Here is a 23,900-nt window from a genome sequence, read left to right as displayed (position 1 = left end):
GGCCACAAGTGACCCACCTGCCTGGGCCTCCCAAAGTGTTGGGATTGTAGGCATGAGCCACTGCACCCAGCCAGGCAAATAATTATTATAACTGTATTCAGGATAGACAAATATTAGATAGTGCAGAAGAAAAAAAGTGAAACTGATAACATAGCAATATAAAGTATCCAAAATGAAACACAAAAATTTAAAAAAAGTAAAAGCAGTACTGGGGACAACTTCAAGCAGCATACTATACGTATAATTGGAGTCCTAGCTCCTAACCTAAAAGAAAGACGAGGAGATTGAAAAGCTATTTAAAGAAATAGTGGCATGAATTTTTCCACATTTGATGAAAACCATACATCCACAGGTCCAAAACCTCAATATAAACACACACACAGGCACACAAATGCACATCATAATCAAATTACTCAAGCCATAATAAAGACAAAATCATAAAATGGGTGGGGGGAACATATTGCATAGTAAAAGACAATGATATGAATAACGGAAGATTTTTCAAAAATACAACCATGGAAAACCAGCATCTTGAATGAACCAAAGGACGATTAGGAGTGTACTAGAGCACCAACCACATACAAAATTTTCTTTTCCCCTAATTAACACAACCCAGTGAACACCCTGGAGAGTCAGACCAGCCATCTTCCCAGCACCCTGCTGTGGTCCCCAGGTTTATGATACCCTCCTTGCTCGACTTTCTGGAGGGTCTAGGCTGGTCTCAGAAGAAGCAGAGCAGCTTCTGTCATTTGCCTGGACACACTTCACTGTGTTGCTTATGCCAAGAGCTACAATTGCTAAGAATCAGATTTTGTGTAAAGCAATAAGTCCGGAAGATTTCTTTAAACTATAGTGACTTTTGAAAATTGTCTTCTTGATTTCTTTTCTTCTTGTCCCATGAGTTCATGATGTTATGGGATTTTGGCAGCAACCAGATAGCTCCAGGGAGTCCAGTTTGTCTGACTTATGTGGGTAGATGCTCAGTTCCCTCATCAGTTATCATTGTGTAAAATAATTCTTCTTCCTCCTCTTCTGAGAGTAAATTGTGCATATAGTGCCAAGGCAATTTATGGTGCATTGACAATGTCCTTCCAGCCTGCCACAGTTTTTGGTGCACAGTGGGTTCTCAGTCAACAATTTTGGGAAAATGCATCATTTAGTTTGTAAACTGTTTGTTTCATGGAAACAGGTTCAGTTGTTGCTGCCCTTAACACCTTGTCATATCTTGAGATTCCAATTTTTTCAGTACAGACATTGAAGAAATTGATTTCCCAAGCCAGAATATCTGAGAGAAGAAAACCTTGTATATTCAGAAGAAAAGTGTTATATATACTTCCTCTCTTCCGTAAAGTGGACCCAAGAATAATACCTGTCCTTGGGTCATTTAAGGAATTAAATGAGATGAAACACATAAAGTCATTCAAAGTCATTCACAGAATATGTGCCCAATAAATATTCAGGTTTAATTATTACATCTACTTTCCACCAACTTAATTGCTGATTTACAGACATCCCCAACCCAGCTGGTCCCTCCTACCAATCTTACCTGGAGTTCATCTAATGTAAGATGAATCTGGTCTCTTTCACACCTCCACGTCTGTAGGGGTTTTTTGTCTTCTCCTGTCTACATTTTATTTTACCTACTGAAATGCCTTTGACTTCTTTTTCCTAACCAATTTTTTTTAATGGTAAAAACTGAGGTGTCATTATGTCTTTTCCCAAGGCAAAGGTGATACACTTACAATGCATAGCTTGTCTGCCTCCTGTATCAGAGATTGCCAGGAACTTTGCTCACTACCTAACATTTCTCATGCAAATCTTGGCATTATTATTTTTTATCATTAAAAGGTCTAGGAAAAAACAGAGAACCCCATTACTATATGGGAGGCAGAGTTCTCTGGAGTACAGGGATTTACCCCGAAACACTGTATTCAACCTGTTTCATTTGATATTGCACATTAAAATAAAACTAAAGGACATTACAAAAGGAAATAATCCACTCAAAAGCCATGTCATGTCTGTGTAGACATATTTTGCATTCTTGTAATCATAGTATATATATACAATTTTACACCCTGCTTTCCAGTTTAAAATTATTTTGAACACTCTTTGTTGTCATTTAAATGCTCCTCTGAAAACTCGTGTATATAGAGCTCTTTATTCTTCGGGCACATGTTTCTTCACTACTGTCGTCTAGTTCTCCTCCTCACATCCCCAACAATGCCTAATCAATATTCTTATTTCTCTTCTTCCACAGTCCTTCAAACATGGTAGGCTCTCAATGTTAGTCTCTGTATCTTCTGTCTTTACTTGCATTCTGCTTGAGTGGTTTCTTCCGCACCTGTAAGTTCAGCTGAATGATGCTAAATGTGTGTCTCCAGACCCCATCTGCCTTCTGAACCTCAGCCTCATTTATGTCATTGGTCACTGAACATCCTTCCTGAATCACCCCTTCTATACCTAAAGCTTGATAGGCCTAAAAAAGAACTCACTGCCTTTTCCTCATACTTTAAGTTTTTTCCTACTTAATAAATTAATACAAAGTGGAAATCTTAGTGCTACCTCTGACTCCTCTCTCTTTCTTACCTCCCCATAAAACTAGACAACGTTGTCCAATTTTTATATCTTGCTAAGTTTATTGGGTAGATCTGCCAAGATCTTGTCTTTAAATCCTCAGCTTTTCTCTGTTAATCCTGATATATCGTATATTCTGACCTACCACAATTTATTTCTTAGGCACTGACCTAATGAATCCATTACAAGCAAGAAACTCATCCGTGGTTCCTTATTGACTGCAGAATAAAGCACAGATTTCCATACAAGAAGACTTTTTACAGCGTGGTTTTGCCCCTTAACTCTGTCCTACTATACCTATGAGCCACTTACACCCAGGATCCATTTAGGGGACACTTTAGGAGCTGTGGGCCTTCTAAGTTCCTGGAGTAATATAACACAAAAATTGCTGGTTTTTTGACAGAAACTAAGTAATTGCATTGAGCCCAGTTTCTTCCCAAGTTACAGGACACATGCAATTTATGGGTCCAGACCCAGCAAAAGAGAAATGTTTTCACAAAGCTTTCACAAAGCCATAATGCTTCTGTAGCTTCCTGTTGTTCTCCCATTTCCTGGTCCCACCCCCATTATTCACTCAAGGTATAAAAAGCACAGAGGAGATTCCTCTGATGTTGTCCAGGAGCCTCATACTGTTTGATGTCCCATGGTTTATATCACCTCCAAAAGGTTCACCTTTATACTTTAAAGTAAAATGTTACCAGACCATGCAAGGCAGTGGGTGATTCCTTTCGATGGAATGGGGGATGGGGGTAAAGAAGGCAGGATCATGCTGCCACAGTTGATTGAGGCAACAAAACAAGAAAGACCCATCAACACATTGTGCAAATGTACAATTATATTTGCCTATTATACCTTCAGCAGCCTTGTTAGAGAAAGGAGGAGGGCAACACATTCAAATCTTTTCTTCTGCTTGTGTTACTAGTTCTCTTTATGAGTAGTTGTATGATTCTCTAATATGACCTAAGGAATTAATCCTCCTGACACCTTGTTCCTTTACACTTTTGCATTCAGTCTATTCTTTCTTCCTAAAATGCCCGTCCCTTTCCATTTTCTACTGTGTGAAATCCTCTCTGTCCTTCAAGGTCCAGTTCAAACTCATGTCCCCTGTACAGCCTTCTTCAGATGTGCCTGCAGAATGCACAACGCTTTGTCCTTCCTCTGTACCCACATTGCATTTGGTCACATTGCTGGCAAAGCACTTTCCACCATGATTATTGTTTATGTTTTTATGTCTGCTTTACATTTTAGACCACGACTTCCTTTAGGCCTGGGCCATCTCTTACTCTCCTTTGAATTTCCAGTACCTAGCACCATGTCTTGATTGTAATAGGCACTCAATAAATGCTTATTACATTTTATAAATTAACTGTTGTGACCACATAGGTTTTTGTTCCAAGGGCACAATCATTTCAATGGCTTTTTGTCCAATAAAGGATTCATAACTTGCAAAAAGCCATGCACCGCCCCTTGTTGTGATACAGGCAACAATGAAACAGGACCCCTCAGATCTAGTTCTCTTTCTTTGGCCTTTGTCAAACTGGAGGGTCTTAGAGTTTCCCTGGAGCAGAAAATGAGCTCTGGAGAATGAACTTCTTATTGCCCAGTCACTTCATACACAGCTTCCTACATAGAGGCATCAAAATGAATTACCTAAAAATCTTCCCCAAGATCTTAAAGGACAGCTGAAGAAAGCCTATCATCCCATTTGAGACCAGAAAATAATTGGATTTCTTGGAAAAGGAAAAGACAGAAGTAAAGGAGACACTAGACCCTAGGCTCCTAATGGCAAGGAAATGCCTTTTACACTTATGAGTCCACCCCATGTACCACAAAGGCATGGGGCCTTTGCCCTCAGAGAGAACACAGTCAGGACACTCTCCACACTTGTCAATGTCAACATTTGTTGAAAGGATGCATAAATTAGCCAGCTAGGCTTAGAAATCTGTAAATAATCTTCAGTAATTACTTAGACATTTTTGGAAATTCTTACCCAACACCCCTGCCAATTGTCTATGTAATAGAAAAGACAAGTTGTTACAAACAGCCATGTATAACAAGACCAAAAAGAATTTTAGAAATTATCAAGTCCAATATTTTAACTAGAGTCCCATTTACATGAATTGGTTATATCCTGGTGACCTAGATGCCACTTTATAGCCAAGAGATCTTGGACAATTTACTTAAGCTCTATGAACCTCAGTTTCTTAACCTATAAAATAGGAATTATGACTCCCATCTTGACCAGTTACTTTGAATGTTACAAGTGAAAATGTATATAGAGATCACAATATTGCCACAAAATGGGCCTTTGATAATGCAAGTTTTATTATTCTTTTTGTTCCCAATAGTCAGAGTCTGAACCCACCATCCAGAATGATACATTAGGATACTTCTCTAAGGGAAGGAATAGGCTGGGGAGCTTCCCATAAAAGGCTGAAATCTGGTGGGGTAGACTGACACCTAAGGGCTACTCTAATATTCCAGCTCTTGGCTAATTCCAAATTTGCAATTTGAGCAGTTACTTCTAATACAGGGTGATAGGTGTTATGCTGGTCTATGCAGGGTGCTGTGGAGGAATGAAGCAAGATCCAAACGTACCTGGAGATACTGAAGAAGGCTTCTTAGAGGAAAGAACACCTAAGGTGACATTTGCCAGAAGAGTAAGCCCTAAGCATATGGATGAGAGTCAAGCAACAGGGCCCTGGGACTTGGGAGAAGGGTTTAGAGAATGAAAGGAAATCTGATATATGATGGCCTTGTGAGCTTTACTATTCAGAAAGGAGAATATAATTTGAGATAGTGGAGAGCTATGAAAGAACTTCAAGTTAAGAGGTGACATGATCAGATCTGTGCTTTAGAAATATGGAGTAGAGAACGATATGGGTGTGGGGTGGGGATTGGGGACTAACTGCAGGCAGAGCTGCCAAAAAACTATTCTAGAGCTGTTGGTAAGAACTAAGACAGAAACAGTGGGGAAGAAGGCTGGCTGAAGGGGAGGTCTATTAAAGAAGAATCAGCCGGGCATGGTGGCTCATGCCTGTAATCCCAGCACTTTCGGAGGTCAAGGTGGGTGGATCATCTGAGGTCAAGAGTTTGAGACCAGCCTGGCCAACATGGTGAAACCTCGTCTCTATTAAAAATGGAAAAGTTAGCCAGGTGTGGTGGCATGTGCCTGTAATCCCAGCTACCGGGGAAGCTGAGGTGGGAGAATTGCTTGAACCTGGGAAAAGGAGGTTGCAGTGAGCCGAGATTGTATCACTGCACTCCAGCCTGGGTGACAGAATGAGACCCCATCTCAAACAAAAAAAAAAAAGTAGAATCTACCAACTTAGGATGGCTTGTGTGGGGAAGAAGAAGGCAACAAAGATGAAACCAAAGTTATTGGCTTTGGAAATGCTATGAATAGTGATGCCATTCACAGAAGTAGGGCTTAGCAGTAGGCAAATGAAGAGTTTGATTTGGGACCTGTTGAATTTCAGGAGGCCTTGAAACCTCCAAATGGAAACTCTCTGCAAATGTGTGTAAGACCTACCAGCATCCATGGCTAGGAGAGGGAACTGCTGCCCCCATTGAATCTGACCACCTGTGTTCTCTGTTTCCAGTACTTTGTCTTCACGGGGGTGTTGGCCATGGTGACCTGTGCAGTTTTCCTCCGGCTGAACTCCGTCCTGAAGCTGGCAGTGTTGCTGATCATGATCGCCATCTATGCCCTGCTCACTGAGACCGTCTACGCAGGCCTCTTTCTGCGTTATGACAACCTCAACCACAGTGGAGAGTAAGTGCCCACCACTGTGAGTCCAAAGTGTGCTCAACTTCCTGTGGGAAGTGGAATCGTTGGGAAAATGATGCCTGCTGCATTATTGAAATTAAGGCCTGATTGGATATTGACTTATATCTCAAATCAGGCATTCTGTAGTTTACAAGTCCAAGCAAAAATCCTGACTTTTCAGTGGTATCATTTATATGAATTACAGATGAATTAATCCAAGTTTGGAGTAAATAGTAGCTCAGGTCTCCTCCAAGTCTGATAATTTATGATTTCTTCAAATTTAGTGGCTTCAACACTTGTAGGATCTGTTTATAATTTGGCTGTAGCAATATTAATAATAGCAGCCACTGTGTATTAAGCCCGCATGCTCTCCCTTTGCATCGTACAGTTGGTCCTCCATATCCACAGCATTGTGGATTCAACTACAGATTGAAAATATTTTTAAAAAATAAATAAATAAGAATATTACAAACAAAAACAGTATAGTTTAACAACTATTTACATAGCATTTACCTTGTATTAGGTTTTATAAGTAATCTAAGGATGATTTAAAGCATGGGGGGATATGTATAGGTTATACGCAAATATTATGACATTTTATATAAGGGACTTGAGCATGCATGGATTTTGGTATCCACAGGGCTGATACCAAGGGACAAACGTATTACTGCTGGAATATAGAAAAGTACAAAAAAGAATATCTTACCCAGACTCCTTAGAGAAAAACAGCCCAAGGCAAGGTTAATGAAACCCCAAGGCAGTGAAAGTGAGGGAAAAAGAGAAGTGAGGAAGAAAAGGATGAGAGGCGAATGCAAGCTACCACTACATTTTGCTGGCAACATGGGCTGTGAAGAGATTCAGCTGGTGCCCTGGAAAATCCACTTGCAGAGCCATTTGAAATGTCTCTGGGCAGGCTCTAAGGTGGGAAAATGTGTCTCAGGACAGAGGAAGGCAGAAAAATATGTCTGCTGGCTCCTTCCCGGCCTCTCCCATTGGCAAGAGTTCCCTTTCTGCATGCACTTTCTGATGACATCACTTGGCCCCTTTCACAGCTACTGGGGTAAACAGACCCCACACAAGAAATGATGGAAGGAGCCAGTCCAGGCTGATTGGTCTCAGGTAACAGAAGCACACAGGACTAGCTGATGCCAGAATAAGTGGCCAACAGTCAAAGGAAAAGAATAAGACCAAGATAATCCAAGAAGGCTAAGAAAATATGGCCAGAACTAATATTATGAATGTCCATGAACCAACCCCTGGAAGTAAACAGTGCTAACAATTAGTCACATTTTCTTACGCATTTTTAAAAGGATAATATGTTTCAGGTGTTGAAATTCCTTTCTCTAGTATTATTCTTCTCTCTGTCTCCTCAAATCCAACTTCTAATGTACTTAATATATATCCTTCCCATCCATGTTATATATATAATATATAGATACACACATATATACACATATATATACACACACACATATAAACACACACATATATTTACATATACACATAGCTAGGTCTGTATCTATAAATTATTTATAATATTTTTTTGTTGTGATGTAATATGATCTTTCTAGGTCCATCTAGGTTGCTATATACGGAGTTCATTTTAGTTGCTGTCCGTACATATGAAATAGTACAAACATCAAAATATGTTTATTCTTTGACCTGACCTGTTAATAGAGACATTTAGGTTGTTACCAGTTTTCCCTATTATAAAAAATGCTTTAATTACCATCATTGATCATATCTTCTGGGGTGTAGACATAAAAGCACGCTCACTGGATTGTAGGGTATCTGCATTTTCCACTTTTTAAAATATTGCCAAATTGCTCTCCAATGTGACCGACATGATTTTCCTCTTACAAGCAGTGGTCCTGTTGCTCTCATTCCCACCTACACTGTTAGATTTTTAAAATATTTGTTTGGTTGAGTGTGCATTTTATTGCACTGTTTACACTTGTGCTTCTCTGATTATGTGTAAGCTTGCTCATCTTTTTGATTATTTGTTGGCTATTTGGGTTTTTTTTTTTATTATACTTTAGGGTTTTAGGGTACATGTGCACAATGTGCAGGTTTGTTACATATGTATCCATGTGCCATGTTGATTTCCTGCACCCATTAACTCGTCATTTAGCATTAGGTGTATCTCCTAATGCTGTCCCTCCCCCCTCCCCCCACCCCACAACAGTCCCCGGAGCGTGATGTTCCCCTTCCTGTGTCCATGAGTTCTCATTGTTCAATTCCCACCTATGAGTGAGAACATGCAGTGTTTGGTTTTTTGTCCTTGCGATAGTTTACTGAGAATGATGTTTTCCAGTTTCATCCATGTCCCTACAAAGGACACGAACTCATCATTTTTTATGGCTGCATAGTATTCCATGGTGTATATGTGCCACATTTCTTAATCCAGTCCATCGTTGTTGGACATTTGGGTTGGTTCCAACTCTTTGCTATTGTGAATAGTGCCGCAATAAACATACATGTGCATGTGTCTTTATAGCAGCATGATTTATAGTCCTTTGGGTATATACCCAGTAAAGGGATGGCTGGGTCAAATGGTATTTCTAGTTCGAGATCCCTGAGGAATCGCCACACTGACTTCCACAATGGTTGAACTAGTTTACAGTCCCACCAACAGTGTAAAAGTGTTCCTATTTCTCCACATCCTCTCCAGCACCTGTTGTTTCCTGATTTTTTAATGATGGCCATTCTAACTGGTGTGAGATGGTATCTCACTGTGGTTTTGATTTGCATTTCTCTGATGGCCAGTGATGAGGAGCATTTCTTCATGTGTTTTTTGGCTGCATAAATGTCTTCTTTTGAGAAGTGTCTGTTCATGTCCTCTGCCCACTTTTTGATGGGGTTGTTTGTTTTTTTCTTGTAAATTTGTTTGAGTTCATTGTAGATTCTGGATATTAGCCCTCTGTCAGATGAGTAGGTTGCAAAAATTTTCTCCCATTGTGTAGGTTGCCTGTTCACTCTGATGATAGTTTCTTTTGCTGTGCAGAAGCTCTTTAGTTTAATGAGATCCCATTTGTCGATTTTGGCTTTTGTTGCCATTGCTTTTGGTGTTTTAGACATGAAGTCCTTGCCCACGCCTATGTCCTGAATGGTATTGCCTAGGTTTTCTTGTAGGATTTTAATGGTTTTAGGTCTAACATATAAGTCTTTAATCCATCTTGAATTAACTTTTGTATAAGGTGCAAGGAAGGGATCCAGTTGCAGCTTTCTACATATGGCTAGCCAGTTTTCCCAGCACCATTTATTAAATCCTTTCCCCATTTCTTGTTTTTGCCAGGTTTGTCAAAGATCAGATAGTTGTAGCTATGCGGCATCATTTCTGAGGGCTCTGTTCTGTTCCATTGATCTATGTCTCTGTTGTGGTACCAGTACCATGCTGTTTTGGTTACTGTAGCCTTGTAGTATAGTTTAAAGTCAGGTAGCGTGATGCCTCCAGCTTTGTTCTTTTGGCTTAGAATTGACTTGGCGATGCGGGCTCTTTTTTGGTTCCATATGAACTTTAAAGTAGTTTTTTCCAATTCTGTGAAGAAAGTCATTGGTAGCTTGATGGGGATGGCATTGAATCTATAAATTACCTTGGGCAGTATGGCCATTTTCACGATATTGATTCTTCCAACCCATGAGCATGGAATGTTCTTCCATTTGTTTGTATCCTCTTTTATTTCATTGAGCAGTGGTTTGTAGTTCTCCTTGAAGAGGTCCTTCACATCCCTTGTAAGTTGGATTCCTAGGTATTTTATTCTCTTTGAAGCAATTGTGAATGGGAGTTCACTCATGATTTGGCTCTCTGTTTGTCTGTTATTGGTGTACAAGAATGCTTGTGATTTTTGTACATTAATTTTGTATCCTGAGACTTTGCTGAAGTTGCTAATCAGCTTAAGGAGATTTTGGGCTGAGACAATGGGGTTTTCTAGATATACAATCATGTCATCTGCAAACAGGGACAATTTGACTTCCTCTTTTCCTAATTGAATACCCTTTATTTCCTTCTCCTGCCTGATTGCTCTGGCCAGAACTTCCAGCACTATGTTGAATAGGAGCGGTGAGAGAGGGCATCCCTGTCTTGTGCCAGTTTTCAGAGGGAATGCTTCCAGTTTTTGCCCATTCAGTATGATATTGGCTGTGGGTTTGTTGTAGATAGCTCTTATTATTTTGAGATACGTCCCATCAATACCTAATTTATTGAGAGTTTTTAGCATGAAGGGTTGTTGAATTTTGTCAAAGGCCTTTTCTGCATCTATTGAGATAATCATGTGGTTTTTGTCTGTGGTTCTGTTTATATGCTGGATTACATTTATTGATTTGCGTATGTTGAACCAGCCTTGCATCCCAGGGATGAAGCCCACTTGATCATGCTGGATAAGCTTTTTGATGTGCTGCTGGATTCGGTTTGCCAGTATTTTATTGAGGATTTTTGCATCAATGTTCATCAAGGATATTGGTCTGAAATTCTCTTTTTTGGTTATGTCTCTGCCAGGTTTTGGTATCAGGACGATGCTGGCTTCGTAAAATGTGTTAGGGAGGATTCCCTCTTTTTCTATCGATTGGAATAGTTTCAGAAGGAATGGTACCAGTTCCTCCTTGTACCTCTGGTAGAATTCAGCTGTGAATCCATCAGGTCCTGGACTCTTTTTGGTTGGTAAGCTATTGATTATTGCCACAATTTCAGAACCTGTTATTGGTCTATTCAGAGATTCAACTTCTTCCTGGTTTAGTCTTGGGAGGGTGTATTTGTCGAGGAATTTATCCATTTCTTCTAGATTTTCTAGTTTATTTGCATAGAGGTGTTTGCAGTATTCTCTGATGGTAGATTGTATTTCTGTGGGATCGGTGGTGATATCCCTTTTTTCGTTTTTTATTGCATCTATTTGATTCTTCTCTCTTTTCTTCTTTATTAGTCTTGCTAGCGGTCCATCAATTTTGTTGATCTTTTCAAAAAACCAGCTCCTGGATTCATTAATTTTTTGAAGGGTTTTTTGTGTCTCTATTTCCTTCAGTTCTGGTCTGATTTTAGTTATTTCTAGCCTTCTGCTAGCTTTTGAATGTGTTTGCTCTTGCTTTTCTAGTTCTTTTAATTGTGATGTTAGGGTGTCAATTTTGGATCTTTCCTGCTTTCTCTTGTGGGCATTTAGTGCTATAAATTTCCCTCTACACACTGCTTTGAACGTGTCCCAGAGATTCTGGTATGTTGTGTCTTTGTTCTCGTTGGTTTCAAAGAACATCTTTATTTCTGCCTTCATTTCATTATGTACCCAATTGTCATTCAGGAGCAGGTTGTTCAGTTTCCATGTAGTTGAGCGGTTTTGGCTGAGTTTCTTAATCCTGAGTTCTAGTTTGATTGCACTGTGGTCTGAGAGATAGTTTGTTATAATCTCTGTTCTTTTACATTTGCTGAGAAGAGCTTTACTTCCAACTATGTGGTCAATTTTGGAATAGGTGTGGTGTGGTGCTGAAAAAAATGTATATTCTGTTGATTTGGGGTGGAGAGTTCTGTAGATGTCTATTAGGTCCACTTTATGTAGAGCTGAGTTCAATTCCTGGATATCCTTGTTAACTTTCTGTCTCGTTGATCTGTCTGATGCTGACAGTGGGGTGTTAAAATCTCCCATTATTATTGTGTGGGAGTTTAAGTCCCTTTGTAGGTCACTGAGGACTTGCTTTATGAATCTGGGTGCTCCTGTGTTGGGTGCATATATATTTAGGATAGTTAGCTCTTCTTGTTGAATTGATCCCTTTACCATTATGTAATGGCCTTCTTTGTCTCTTTTGATCTTTGTTGGTTTAAAGTCTATTTTATCAGAGACTAGGATTGCAACCCCTGCCTTTTTTTGTTTTCCAGTTGCTTGATAGATCTTCCTCCATCCCTTTATTTTGAGTCTATGTGTGTCTCTGCACGTGAGATGGGTTTCCTGAATACAGCACACTGATGGGTCCTGACTCCTTATCCAGTTAGCCAGTCTGTGTCTTTTGATTGGAGCATTTAGCCCATTTACATTTAATGTGAATATTGTTATGTGTGAATCTGATCCTGTCATTATGATGTTAGTTGGTTATTTTGCTCGTTAGTTGCTATAGTTTCTTCCTAGCCTCGATGGTCTTTACAATTTGGCATGTTTTTGCAGGGGCTGGTACCGGTTGTTCCTTTCCATGTTTAGTGCTTCCTTCAGGAGCTCTTTTAGGGCAGGCCTGGTGGTGACAAAATCACTCAGTGTTTGCTTGTCTGTAAAGTATTTTATTTCTCCTTCAGCTTAGTTTGGCAAGACAGGAAATTCTGGGTTGAAAATTCTTTTCTTTAAGAATGTTGAATATCGGCCCCCACTCTCTTCTGGCTTGTAGAGTTTCTGCTGAGAGATCAGCTGTTAGTCTGATGAGCTTCCCTTTGTGGGTAACCCGACCTTTCTCTCTGGCTGCCCTTAACATTTTTTCCTTCATTTCCACTTTGGTGAATCTGACAATTATGTGTCTTGGAGTTGCCCTTCTCGAGGAGTATCTTTGTGGCGTTCTCTGTATTTCCTGAATCTGAATGCTGGCCTGCCTTGCTAGATTGGGGAAGTTCTCCTGGATAATATCTTGCAGAGTGTTTTCCAACTTGGTTCCATTCTCCCCATCATTTTCAGGTACACCAATCAGACATAGGTTTGGTCTTTTCACATAGTCCCAAATTTCTTGGAGGCTTTGTTCATTTCTTTTTATTCTTTTTTCTCTAAACTTCCCTTCTCTCTTCATTTCATTCATTTCATCTTCTATCAGCGATACCCTTTCTTCCAGTTGATCGCATCTGCTACTGAGGCTTCTGCATTCTTCGCGTAGTTCTCGAAACTTGGCTTTCAGCTCCATCATCTCCTTTAAGCCCTTCTCTCCATTGGTTATTCTAGTTATCCATTCTTCTAATTTTTTTTCAAAGTTTTTAACTTCTTTGCTATTGTTTTGAATTTCCTCTCGTAGCTCAGAGTAGTTTGATCGTCTGAAGCCTTCTTCTCTCAACTCATCAAAGTCATCCTCCATCCAGCTTTGTTCCATTGCTGGTGAGGAACTGCGTTCCTTTGGAGGAGGAGAGGTGCTCTGGTTTTTAGAGTTTCCAGTTTTTTTGGTCTGTTTTTTCCCCATCTTTGTGGTTTTGTCTACTTTTTGTCTTCAATGATGGTGATGTACGGATGGGTTTTTGGTGTGGATGTCCTTTCTGTTTGTTAATTTTCCTTCTACCAGACAAGACCCTCAGCTGCAGGTCTGTTGGAGTTTACTAGAGGTCCACTCCAGACCCTATTTGGCTGGGTGTCAGCACCGGTGGCTGCAGAACAGCGGATTTTCGTGAGACCACAAATTCAGCTGTCTGATAGTTCCTCTGAAAGTTTTGTCTCAGAGGAGTACCCGGTTGAATGAGGTGTCAGTCTGTCCCTACTGGGGGGTGCCTCCCAGTTAGGCTGCTCAGGGGTGAGGGACCCACTTTAGGAGGCAGTCTGTCCGTTCTCAGATCTCCAGCTGCGTGCTGGGAGAACCACTACTCTCTTCAAAGCTGTCAGTCAGACAGGGACATTTAAGGCTGTGGAGGTTCTCACTGAGTTTTTGGTTGTCTGTGCCCTGCCCCCAGAGGTGGAGCCTACAGAGGCAGGCAGGCCTCCTTGAGCTGTGGTGGGCTCCACCCAGTTCGAGCTTCCTGGCTGCTTTGTTTACCTAAGCAAGCCTGGGCAATGGCGGGCGCCCCTCCCCCAGCCTCATTGCCGCCTTGCAGCGTGATCTCAGACTGCTGTGCTAGCAATCAGCAAGACTCTGTGGGCATAGGACCCTCTGAGCCAGGTGCGGGACACAATCTCCTAGTGTGCCGTTTTCCAGGCCCGTTGGAAAAGCGCAGTATTAGGACGGGACTGACCCGATATTCCAGGTGCCGTCTGTTTCCCCTTTCTTTGACTAGGAAAGGGAACTCCCTGACTCCTTGCACTTCCCGAGTGAGGCACTGCCTCGCCCTGCTTCGGCTCGCGCACAGTGCGCTTCACCGACTGTCCTGAACCCACTGTTAGGCACTCCCTAGTGAGATGAAACCGGTACCTCAAGCAGAAATGCAGAAATCACCCGTCTTCTGTGTCGCTGGGGCTGGGAGCTGGAGACCGGAGCTGTTCCTATTCAGCCATCTTGGCTCCCGATGACCTGGGTTTTGTTTTATGTGAATTGCCAGCTCATATCCTTTACCTAGTTTTCTGTTGGGTTATTCATCATTTTCTTGTTGAATTTGTAAGAGTTATTTTTGTTTTTAATTAACAAATAATTGTATATACTTATGGTATAAAACATGATTTTTTTATCTATGTATACATGGTAGAATGGCTACATCAAGCTAATTAACATATGCATTACTTCACATGCTTTTTTTGTAGGTGGTGACAGCACATAAGATCTACTCTCTTAGCAATTTTCGAGTATACAATACATTGCAATTAGCTATAGTTGCCATGTTTTACAATAGATCCCTTGAATTTATTTCTCCTGTCTAACCAAAATTTTGTATCCTTTGACTAAAATCTCCTCAATTTCATGTCACACACACACACACCTCAAGTCTCTGGTAACCATAATTTTACTATCTGCTTCTATGAGTTCGAAATTCTTAGACTCCACATATAAATGATAACATGCACTTTTGTCAACAATAGTAGGCCAACCAGTAGTGACCCTGTGCTCAATTTGCTTATAGGTAAAGTGAAATATATATCATCTGTCTATATTAGTCAGCTCAGTTGGCCAACAACCAAAATACCACAGACTAGTATAAATATCAGAACTTTATTTCTCACAGTTCTGGAGGCTGGGAAGTCCCCGATCCAGATTCTAGCCTGGCTTATTTCATTAACATAATGTCATCCAGGTTCATCTATGTGGTAGCAAGTGGCAGGGTTTCCTTCTGTTTTAATGCTAAATAGTATTCCATTGTGTTCATATACCACATTTTCTTTTTTGTTGTTGTTTTTGTTTTTGTTTTCTTGTTTTGGTCTGGTTTTTTAATTATACTTTAAGTTTTAGGGTACATGTGCACAACGTGCAGGTTAGTTACATATGTATCCATGTGCCACGTTGGTGTGTTGCACCCATTAACTCATCATTTAACATTAGGTAAATCTCCTAATACTATCCCTCCCCCCTCCCCCCACCCCACAACAGGCCCCGGTGTGTGATATTCCCCTTCCTGTGTCCAAGTGTTCTCATTGTTCAATTCCCACCTATGAGTGAGAACATGCTGTGTTTGGTTTTTTGTCCTTGCGATAGTTTGCTGAGAATGATGGTTTCCAGCTTCATCCATGTCCCTACAAAGGACATGAACTCATCATTTTTTATGGCTGCATAGTATTCCATGGTGTATAGGTGCCACATTTCTTAATCCAGTCTATCATTGTTGGACATTTGGGTTGGTTACAAGTCTTTGCTATTGTGAATAGTGCCGTAATAAACATACCTGTGCATGTGTCTTTATAGCAGCATGTTTTATAATCCTTTGGGTATATACCTAGTAATGGGATGGCTGGGTCAAATGGTATTTCTAGTTCTAGATCCCTGAGGAATCGCCACACTGACTTCCACAATGGTTGAACTAGTTTACAGTCCCACCAACAGTGTAAAAGTGTTCCTATTTCTCCACATCCTCTCCAGCACCTGTTGTTTCCTGACTTTTGAATGATGGCCATTCTAACTGGTGTGAGATGGTATCTTGCTGTGGTTTTGATTTGCATTTCTCTGATGGCCAGTGATGATGAGCATTTTTTCATGTGTTTTTTGGCTGCATAAATGTCTTCTTTTGAGAAGTGTCTGTTCATATCCTTCACCCAATTGTTGATGGGGTTGTTTTTTTCCTGTAAATTTGTTTGAGTTCATTGTAGATTCTGGATATTAGCCCTTTGTTAGACGGGTAGATTGCAAAAATTTTCTCTCATTCTGTAGGTTGCCTGTTCACTCTGATGGTAGTTTCTTTTGCTGTGCAGAAGCTCTTTAGTTTAATTAGATCCCATTTGTCAATTTTGGCTTTTGTTGCCATTGCTTTTGGTGTTTTAGACATGAAGTCCTTGCCCATGCCTATGTCCTGAATGGTATTGCCTAGGTTTTCTTGTAGGATTTTAATGGTTTTAGGTCTAACATGTAAGTCTTTAATCCATCTTGAATTAATTTTTGTATAAGGTGTAAGGAAGGGATCCAGTTTCAGCTTTCTACATATGGCTAGCCAGTTTTCCCAGCACCATTTATTAAATAGGGAATCCTTTCCCCATTGCTTGTTTTTGTCAGGTTTGTCAAAGATCAGATAGTTGTAGATATGCAGCATTATTTCTGAGGGCTCTGTTCTGTTTTCTTTATCCATTTATCCACTGAAGAATACTTTCAGATTGCTCTCTCATGTTCATTGCAGCATTATTCACAATAGCCAGGATATAAGAGTTCTTTATAAACTTTAGATACTAATGTCTAATTTACATGTGTATCAAGCATTTTATGTGCTTTGTTTAATCTTCAGAGTAACATTCTGAAGAACAAAGGCTAAGAAAAGTTAGCAATTACCCAGGTTCACATGGCCAGTAAATAACAGATCTGTATTCAAACTTGGGTCTTTTTACTCCAAAGTCCACTTTTTAAGTACTGTGTGCACCTCTTTTAAATCATACTGAATAATGTTCCACTATATTCCAAGGGTTCAAAGAAACTCAAAACATTTTCAAATTAGGTGATATGGTTAGTGGCAATGGATATATCACGGCCACGTGAAAATGAACACAAAAGAGGGCAAAGAGATGTGTGAACAAAATAAGCCACCTTTAGAGTAAAAATAAAAGTAAAACCATCTACAATTCATGGAATTAAAGGCAGACACAACATTAATGGAATAAGCTGGGTCTTTGGCTTCAAATCTAGACTCTGTTGCATATGCAAAGTCATATGAATTTGAGGGGAAACAATTCATTTCATAGCATTGCCCTAGAGCTGCTGTGAGGCTGTTATTTGCCTAGCACATAGCAGGTACTCAATATATGTTGATTCCTATTCCCTCTCTCCTTCTTATGAGAGAAGCTTAGTTCTGGATTCTGTTTGGAGGTCTTCAGGAGGAGTTTGTAGTCAAATTAACTAAGATCATGAAAGTAAATGTAACTCCAAGTTCATTGCTGCTGGTGATCAAGTGCTTTTTTCAGCTTTTTCCTGACTTGAGAACAATCATTGGCTAGTCTTCTATTGCCTTACTCTTTGCTATCAATGGAATTAAATTAATACAAAATGAAGGAATTCAGCCAGCCTTCCGTCTCAGCTGTGTTATAAATCTACAGGTGGATATTCACTCAGTATTGAGTTGGCAGTCATAGGCTACTCACACTATTTGGATTTAACCAACATTTTAGGAGCTCACAATAGTTCAAGAATAGTTTTGCTGGTTGTTCCTATACATTAGATATCTGGGGAAAACAGACAAAATGTAAAAGGTAGCACAGAAAACCCTGGACACAACAACCTGGCTGCATCTCCATTGGGATGGCCCTGAATACTTCACACTGGCATCTCTCAATCTGCTCATTAAACTCCCTGCCCCACAACAACCCTCTGATTCAGTTCATGATGCCCAGCCCAAAACAGGAGAGGCACCCTCACCCCTAACATCTTAGCAGTCACTAGAGACCCATCTTCCTCAGCATTTCTTGTAGGGAAGCACTGTATCTCAATACTTGTGAGTACAAGTTTAGTACTTAAACCAACTGAATAGAAATCCCAGCTGTTCCATCAACCAGATCTGTGATCTTGATCAAATTAATTTAAAATGATTTAACTTCTCTAAGCCCTGTTTTTCTCATCAGTAAGGAGGGAATAATAATAGTTCCTATGCTGTAGAACTATAAAGGGAAATAGGTGTGATAATAGAAGCTTAGCACAGGTCTGGCATATGATAAGCATTTGATATGTGCTAATGTTTGGTATTAGACATACCCCTCCACACCACAAATGCTGCCACTCTGGAAAGATCCTCACTCTCATCTCTGGACTGATATCCTCTAACTGATCTCTTAAACTCCACTTCTCAATTCCCCCTCCTCAAAGCCATGTGGTCAACTCATATTCTTTCTAAAAACCCTTTAAGAGATTCTTATTACCTCCAAGAAGTTTAATTTTCAAGCCAGTTTACTTAGGATTTTAAATCTCTCCTTCATCTGGACCACACTGACTCCTTACTACACAGGTCAACATTTATAGACTGTATTTGAATCATGGGAAATCACATGTCTTTTCTCAAATGAGCTTCTGCACATATATCCCCCTGCCTGATATGTCCATCTCCCTGACTGATTCCAACCTATCATTCTCTAGACCCAATTTAAGGACTCTTTCCTTGGCAAAACCATCTTTGACCATTCCTCATTTTCTAATCTGTGTACATAAGTGTTTATTATTGCATTTGCCTCACTGTGTTGAAGTAATTAATTTTCATGTCTTCCTCTTCCATTAAAACAGAAAATTTTGAAGACAAGGACCATTACTCATGTTCATATAGTAAGCACTTAGGGTTATCTGGCAAGGTGTCCAATTAAATATTTGCAGAATGAAATATTAAATGATTGAGTGACTGGAAGAAGCATTAGCTCATTTGGAATCATATTACATCACTGATTCACAGTAAGCCAACTATCATTCACAACTCTTAAGATTTTTTCTCATTATTGCCCTTATAATATGTGCTCCTCAGTCTACAAGCACAATTTGTTTTTGGATTTGTGTCATACTTCACATTTAATGTGGTTTTTTCTATTTGCCCAAGCCTTCTGGCTTGTTCCAAAGCATTTAGTGTTTTTGTCCTTTCATAGTCTTTATTATGTACGTATTCTAACTGATCATCGGAAGATACTATTTCCACACTACCTACGTCTTGTTGACTTCTTAAAACATAGGCAAAATACTGGAATGCATTAATGCATTGTAATTCAGGTTAGAAAACCTAGAATTGAGTTCTGGCACCTGTTTCTACTCATCAGTGGGCATGTTTTTAATTCAGGGAGGCAATAAAGTAGACTTAATAAGAGCATCAGTTTTGCTGGTTCTAGCAGCACCTTGTAGGTGATGTGCTGTGAGGGAGTCTCCCTCACAAACCCGCCCTCTTTTTAGTCTAAAGTTTGGAAGAGGCAATGACAGTGAAGCAGCTATGTTGTCTGGGGTAGATACCCAAGGTTCATCATCTCATGCCAGGAAAATTTAGGATATGGGCACACATGAGGGGTTTAGGAGTGGAGATTTAATAGGCAAAAGAAAGAGAAAGGAAAACAGCTCTCTCTCTGTTGAGAGAGAGGGGACTCCTGAGAGGAAAGAAAGGTCAGGGGCAGATGCATCAGATTTTATAGTCAGGTTTGAGGAGACAGTGTCTGATTTACGTAGCGCTCACAGATTGATTCAATCAGGTATGACATCATATCATGTGGGGAAAGCTGACTCCTCCACCCTAATATTATTATGAAAATGGGCTTTCCAGTTGACTGGTACCATCTTGTCTGCTCCTTACTGTACACGTGGCTGACAAAGAGAAGGGAAGATGGAGCCACCATGTTGAACATGATTGTCACAATGTCAGCATCTATGTCTGCAGCTTGATTTTACAGGCTTTCCTTTGTTAGAAAGGGAAATAATTTGGGACTGCTTTTCATTAAAAGGAAAACCTTACTGAAGACTTCCATGCCCTCACTATCTGCCTAAGTAATTTCTCTTTAACTCCTGTATCATTCCTCCCTCTGGATTGGTAACCCTAAGTGCTGTTAGGGGTGTTGGATGACAAAGCTTTCTGGCCACTTCCTGTTGAAAAGGGCATTGTGTGAAGAACAGCAGCTAGGACTCCTCCTGGGGTAAATCTAAGGGTCCTTGGAAGAAAGGCATGTTCATGCATGGTTCTGTCTGCAGCACCATTTGGAGTTTGATTGCTGTCAGCCATTCCAATGGGTTGTAACACTGGTTTACCTCCGCCAGATGTTGCTGAAATGTTAATATAGAAGTAACATTCCTTTTAGGATAAGTGGCATTGGATTTGGGTGGCTAGAGTAACTTTAGTGTTAACCTTGGCTAAATCTTTCCTGCAATTATTAATCCTTTCATGACTACCATAGACCATCTAAGACATGCTTAAAATTTCCAACTTGTCCCAAACATCCTTCTTTTTAAACAACCAACTATTCTTTCAGGACAAGTATTTACCTTCCTTATATTCCTTTCATGACTTCCGTAAACCATCTACGACATGTTTAAACCTTCTGACTTGTCCTAAACATCCTTCTTTTAAACAACCAACTATTGTCTTTAGAACAAGTATTTATCATACAAGATCCTTTCTTACGTAAAATCTCTTTCCTTTATAAACTTATTCTCATAGTCAGGGTGTGACATATTACCAAACCCAGTAAGAATTTTACAGTTCACAGTCCAAAACAAAGATGATACCAGCCCCTTCCTAAGATATACTTCCCTCTTGCCTGGGGACCAGACTAAAAACTAGCCACAAGATTAGAAACTATGGCTTAGGAGTCACACAGCTAGAGGCTACAAGATTTTGACCCTCTCTAAACTGCTCTCAAGATCGGTGCTTAAGATATTTTATAAACCCTGCCCTTGATGGATCAGCTTGTCTACCCAGATCTATAAACTGGCTTATCCAGGCACCATGTTGAATGTGCCACCCATGGTTGCAGGCATGACCTCGGCCATGGAACCAGAGGAACTAGGTAATTGGGATTTGTCACGCTCACCCATGCAACTCTAGTGCTCTGCCTGTGATTTCCCTTTGACTTCCTAGACTTTTGTGACCTGCCTGGCTCCCCCAGCCAAAAAGAAATGGATCTCAGGAGAAACTATGTGACATTTGCATTTGGGCAACTGTTGCACTTCCCTCCTTTATAAAGGAAGTGTGCTGGTTTGAGCTCTATATCCTGCCATTATCACCTGTGCTAAAGAGTTCACCCTCCAAGAATGGTTCTGGTTAACCTCCAAACTTAAAAGCCCCTTACTAAGTAAGTACCATTCTAACTGGAGGCAGAATAGGTGCCTTAAAAGAATGTAGGGACCAAATGGCCATTTACCTACTGATGGGACAGTATCGAGACTAAAATTTGGTTTCAGAAGATATTTTACTCCTAATTGTTGAAGGCAGAATTTTCCCATTCACCAGAGCAGCATAAAGCCTGGTTTTTAGTAGAGGGGCACAAAAAGGGAGAATTGGGAAGCTAGGGTGTTTCAGAAAAAGACCAACAATCTGCCTCATGGAAAGGATCCTTATTCCACTAGGTGGCGCTGTTAACCTTGAAATGCCACGTGCTTTTCAGACCAAGGGCAGAGAGAGACCTGGAAATGCCATGTGGTCTCCAGGCCAAGGGCAGAGAGACCTGGAAATGCCATGTGCTCTCCAGACCAAGGGCAGAGAGTGACTTGGAAGTACCATGTGCCCTCCAGACCAAGGGCAGAGAGAGACATTCACTATGGGTGGGGGGGACCCTCTGTTCCTCAGAAATCACAAGTATGCCTTCCCTTGAGCTATATGCCCAGTTACTATGACATTCCCTAATCTTGCCAAACAAGATTACTTTTGTAAAATTTCCCCCACATTACATACACAGAGAGGATAGGAGACGTGGCTGTCTCAGGAAAGGAGGAAATTACAATAGGAAAGTTGGAGATTCTCTTGCCAACACCCCATCAGGGAGTTGGAGGCTGGGGTCAGTTCAGAAGCCTTTGGTTAACCCCGGGGGTTATCCCCAGCTGGAAATCCTCAGGTGCTCCAGAACCTTTTCCAGCCCTACATGAAGGCTAAGTCCTCCTTGAAAGGAAGCTGGTTCGAACACAGCCAACATGCCCAGCAACCAGAATTCTCCATGTTCTCCCCAGTAAGCATCGTATCTGAGTCTTTAAGAGTGGCAGCAACACTAACCATATTTTTAACTGGCTGACAGATGCCTGTTATTCATTTGATTTTATTTAGTTCTAAAATAGAGGCCGAGAGCTCCAAAATGAAAGGACAGAGTTGGAGTCCACTCCTCGATTTGCCATTTCAATGAATGCTGTACCTTGGTATCCCAGATGAGGTCCCCAATATGAAGCAGCTACATTGTCTGGGGTAGATACCTGGGCTTGTCATCTTATGCCAGGAAAATTTAGGACACAGACATACACAAGTGGTTTAGGAGTGGGGTTTAACAGACAAGAGAAAAAGGAAGAGAAAGGAAACTAGCTCTCTCTTTAGTGACAGAAGGGACTTCCAAGAGGAAAGACTGGCCAGCAGCAGATGTGTGGGATTTTATCGTCAGGTTTGAGGAGGTGGTGTCTGATTTATATAGGCTCACAGATTGGTTCCATCAGGTATGATATTTACATAGAGCATGGGGAAAGCTGGCCGCCCCACCCTAATCTTATTATGCAAATGGGCTTTCCAGTTGACCAGTGCCATCTTGTCTGCTCCTTACTGTACACTTGGATGACAAAGAGAAGGGAAGATGGAGCCACTATCTTGAACATGATTGGCACAACTTGCCAGCATCTGTGTCTGCAGCTGGATTTTACAGGCTGCCCTTGTTAGAAAGGAAAATAATTTGGGGATGCTCTTCATTAAAAGGGAAACCTTAATGAAGACTTCCATACCCTCACTATCTACCTAAGAAATGTCTTCTTAACTCCTAGATCAACAGTATTCATACTACTCCTCTGCTTCCAGCAGAACATCAAGAACATATATTTTAATTCAACAAAACATCTTTTTTTTATACTTTAAGTTCTAGGGTACATGTGCACAATGTGCAGGTTTGTTACATATGTATACATGTGCTGTGTCGGTTTGCTGCACCCATTAACTCGTCATTTACATTAGGTATTTCTCCTAATTCTATCCCTCCCCCAACGCCCCACCCCATGACAGGCCCTGGTGTGTGATGTTCAACAAAATATCTGAAGATCTACTGTGCACCTGTTGTTACAAAGAAGATGCTTACAAAAGCAACAAATACCACCTCTGCCTTTTGTTTTGGTATCTAGCTGCCTCCCACCCCATCCCACCCCACACACCCACAGCTTTATTCATCACACTGCTGTTTCTGCTTTCTGGCATCTGGAGGCTAAACAGCATGTGTAGGGGCTTCTCAGAGGTCTCCAGGCTGCAGATAAGCCATGGTTACCAAAATAATCATTGCAAGATTATACCAATAATGTTAGATGTTGAAGGCATTTCAGACATAAAATGTACTACCAGATGAGACATAAAACGTACTACCATTCTCATGAATGAGAATGAGTTAGAACAGATAGTATCTAGGAAAAACTCTTATCTAAAAGCATTTGGAGGGAATTAAAGAAAATTGGCACTGGCAGAATCTAGAAGCCATGTGGTGGGGAAAAGATTTTTTCTGACCTAAAATTGTTTCAGTTTGATCCCCGTTTATTTATGACATTGGAAAGATTCATTTGTCCACACAGTCCTCATAAATAACCAGAATTGTAAAGACTGATGGTAGTAGCCATATATAAATTTTCTCTCATATATATACAATACTTAATAGTTCACGTCTCT

At 40.5% G+C, this 23,900-nt stretch overlaps 1 protein-coding gene across 3 annotated transcripts in view; it reads left to right on the top strand.

The window, feature by feature from the left end:
- Positions 1–23,900, top strand: part of ADCY8 (adenylate cyclase 8) — a 274,396-nt gene that overhangs the window by 201,728 nt on the left and 48,768 nt on the right. For all 3 annotated transcript variants that reach the window (XM_055287260.2, XM_055287261.2, XM_055287262.2), the window contains one exon: positions 6,177–6,349. In XM_055287260.2, coding sequence (XP_055143235.1) covers positions 6,177–6,349 — 173 coding nt within the window. The remainder of the gene's footprint in view (positions 1–6,176; positions 6,350–23,900) is intronic.

Source organism: Symphalangus syndactylus, chromosome 7, assembly GCF_028878055.3.
Source record: "Symphalangus syndactylus isolate Jambi chromosome 7, NHGRI_mSymSyn1-v2.1_pri, whole genome shotgun sequence".
Lineage (NCBI taxonomy): Eukaryota > Metazoa > Chordata > Mammalia > Primates > Hylobatidae > Symphalangus > Symphalangus syndactylus.
The sequence above is the reverse complement of the archived record's forward strand: the minus strand, read 5'-3'. Positions and strand labels throughout refer to the sequence as shown.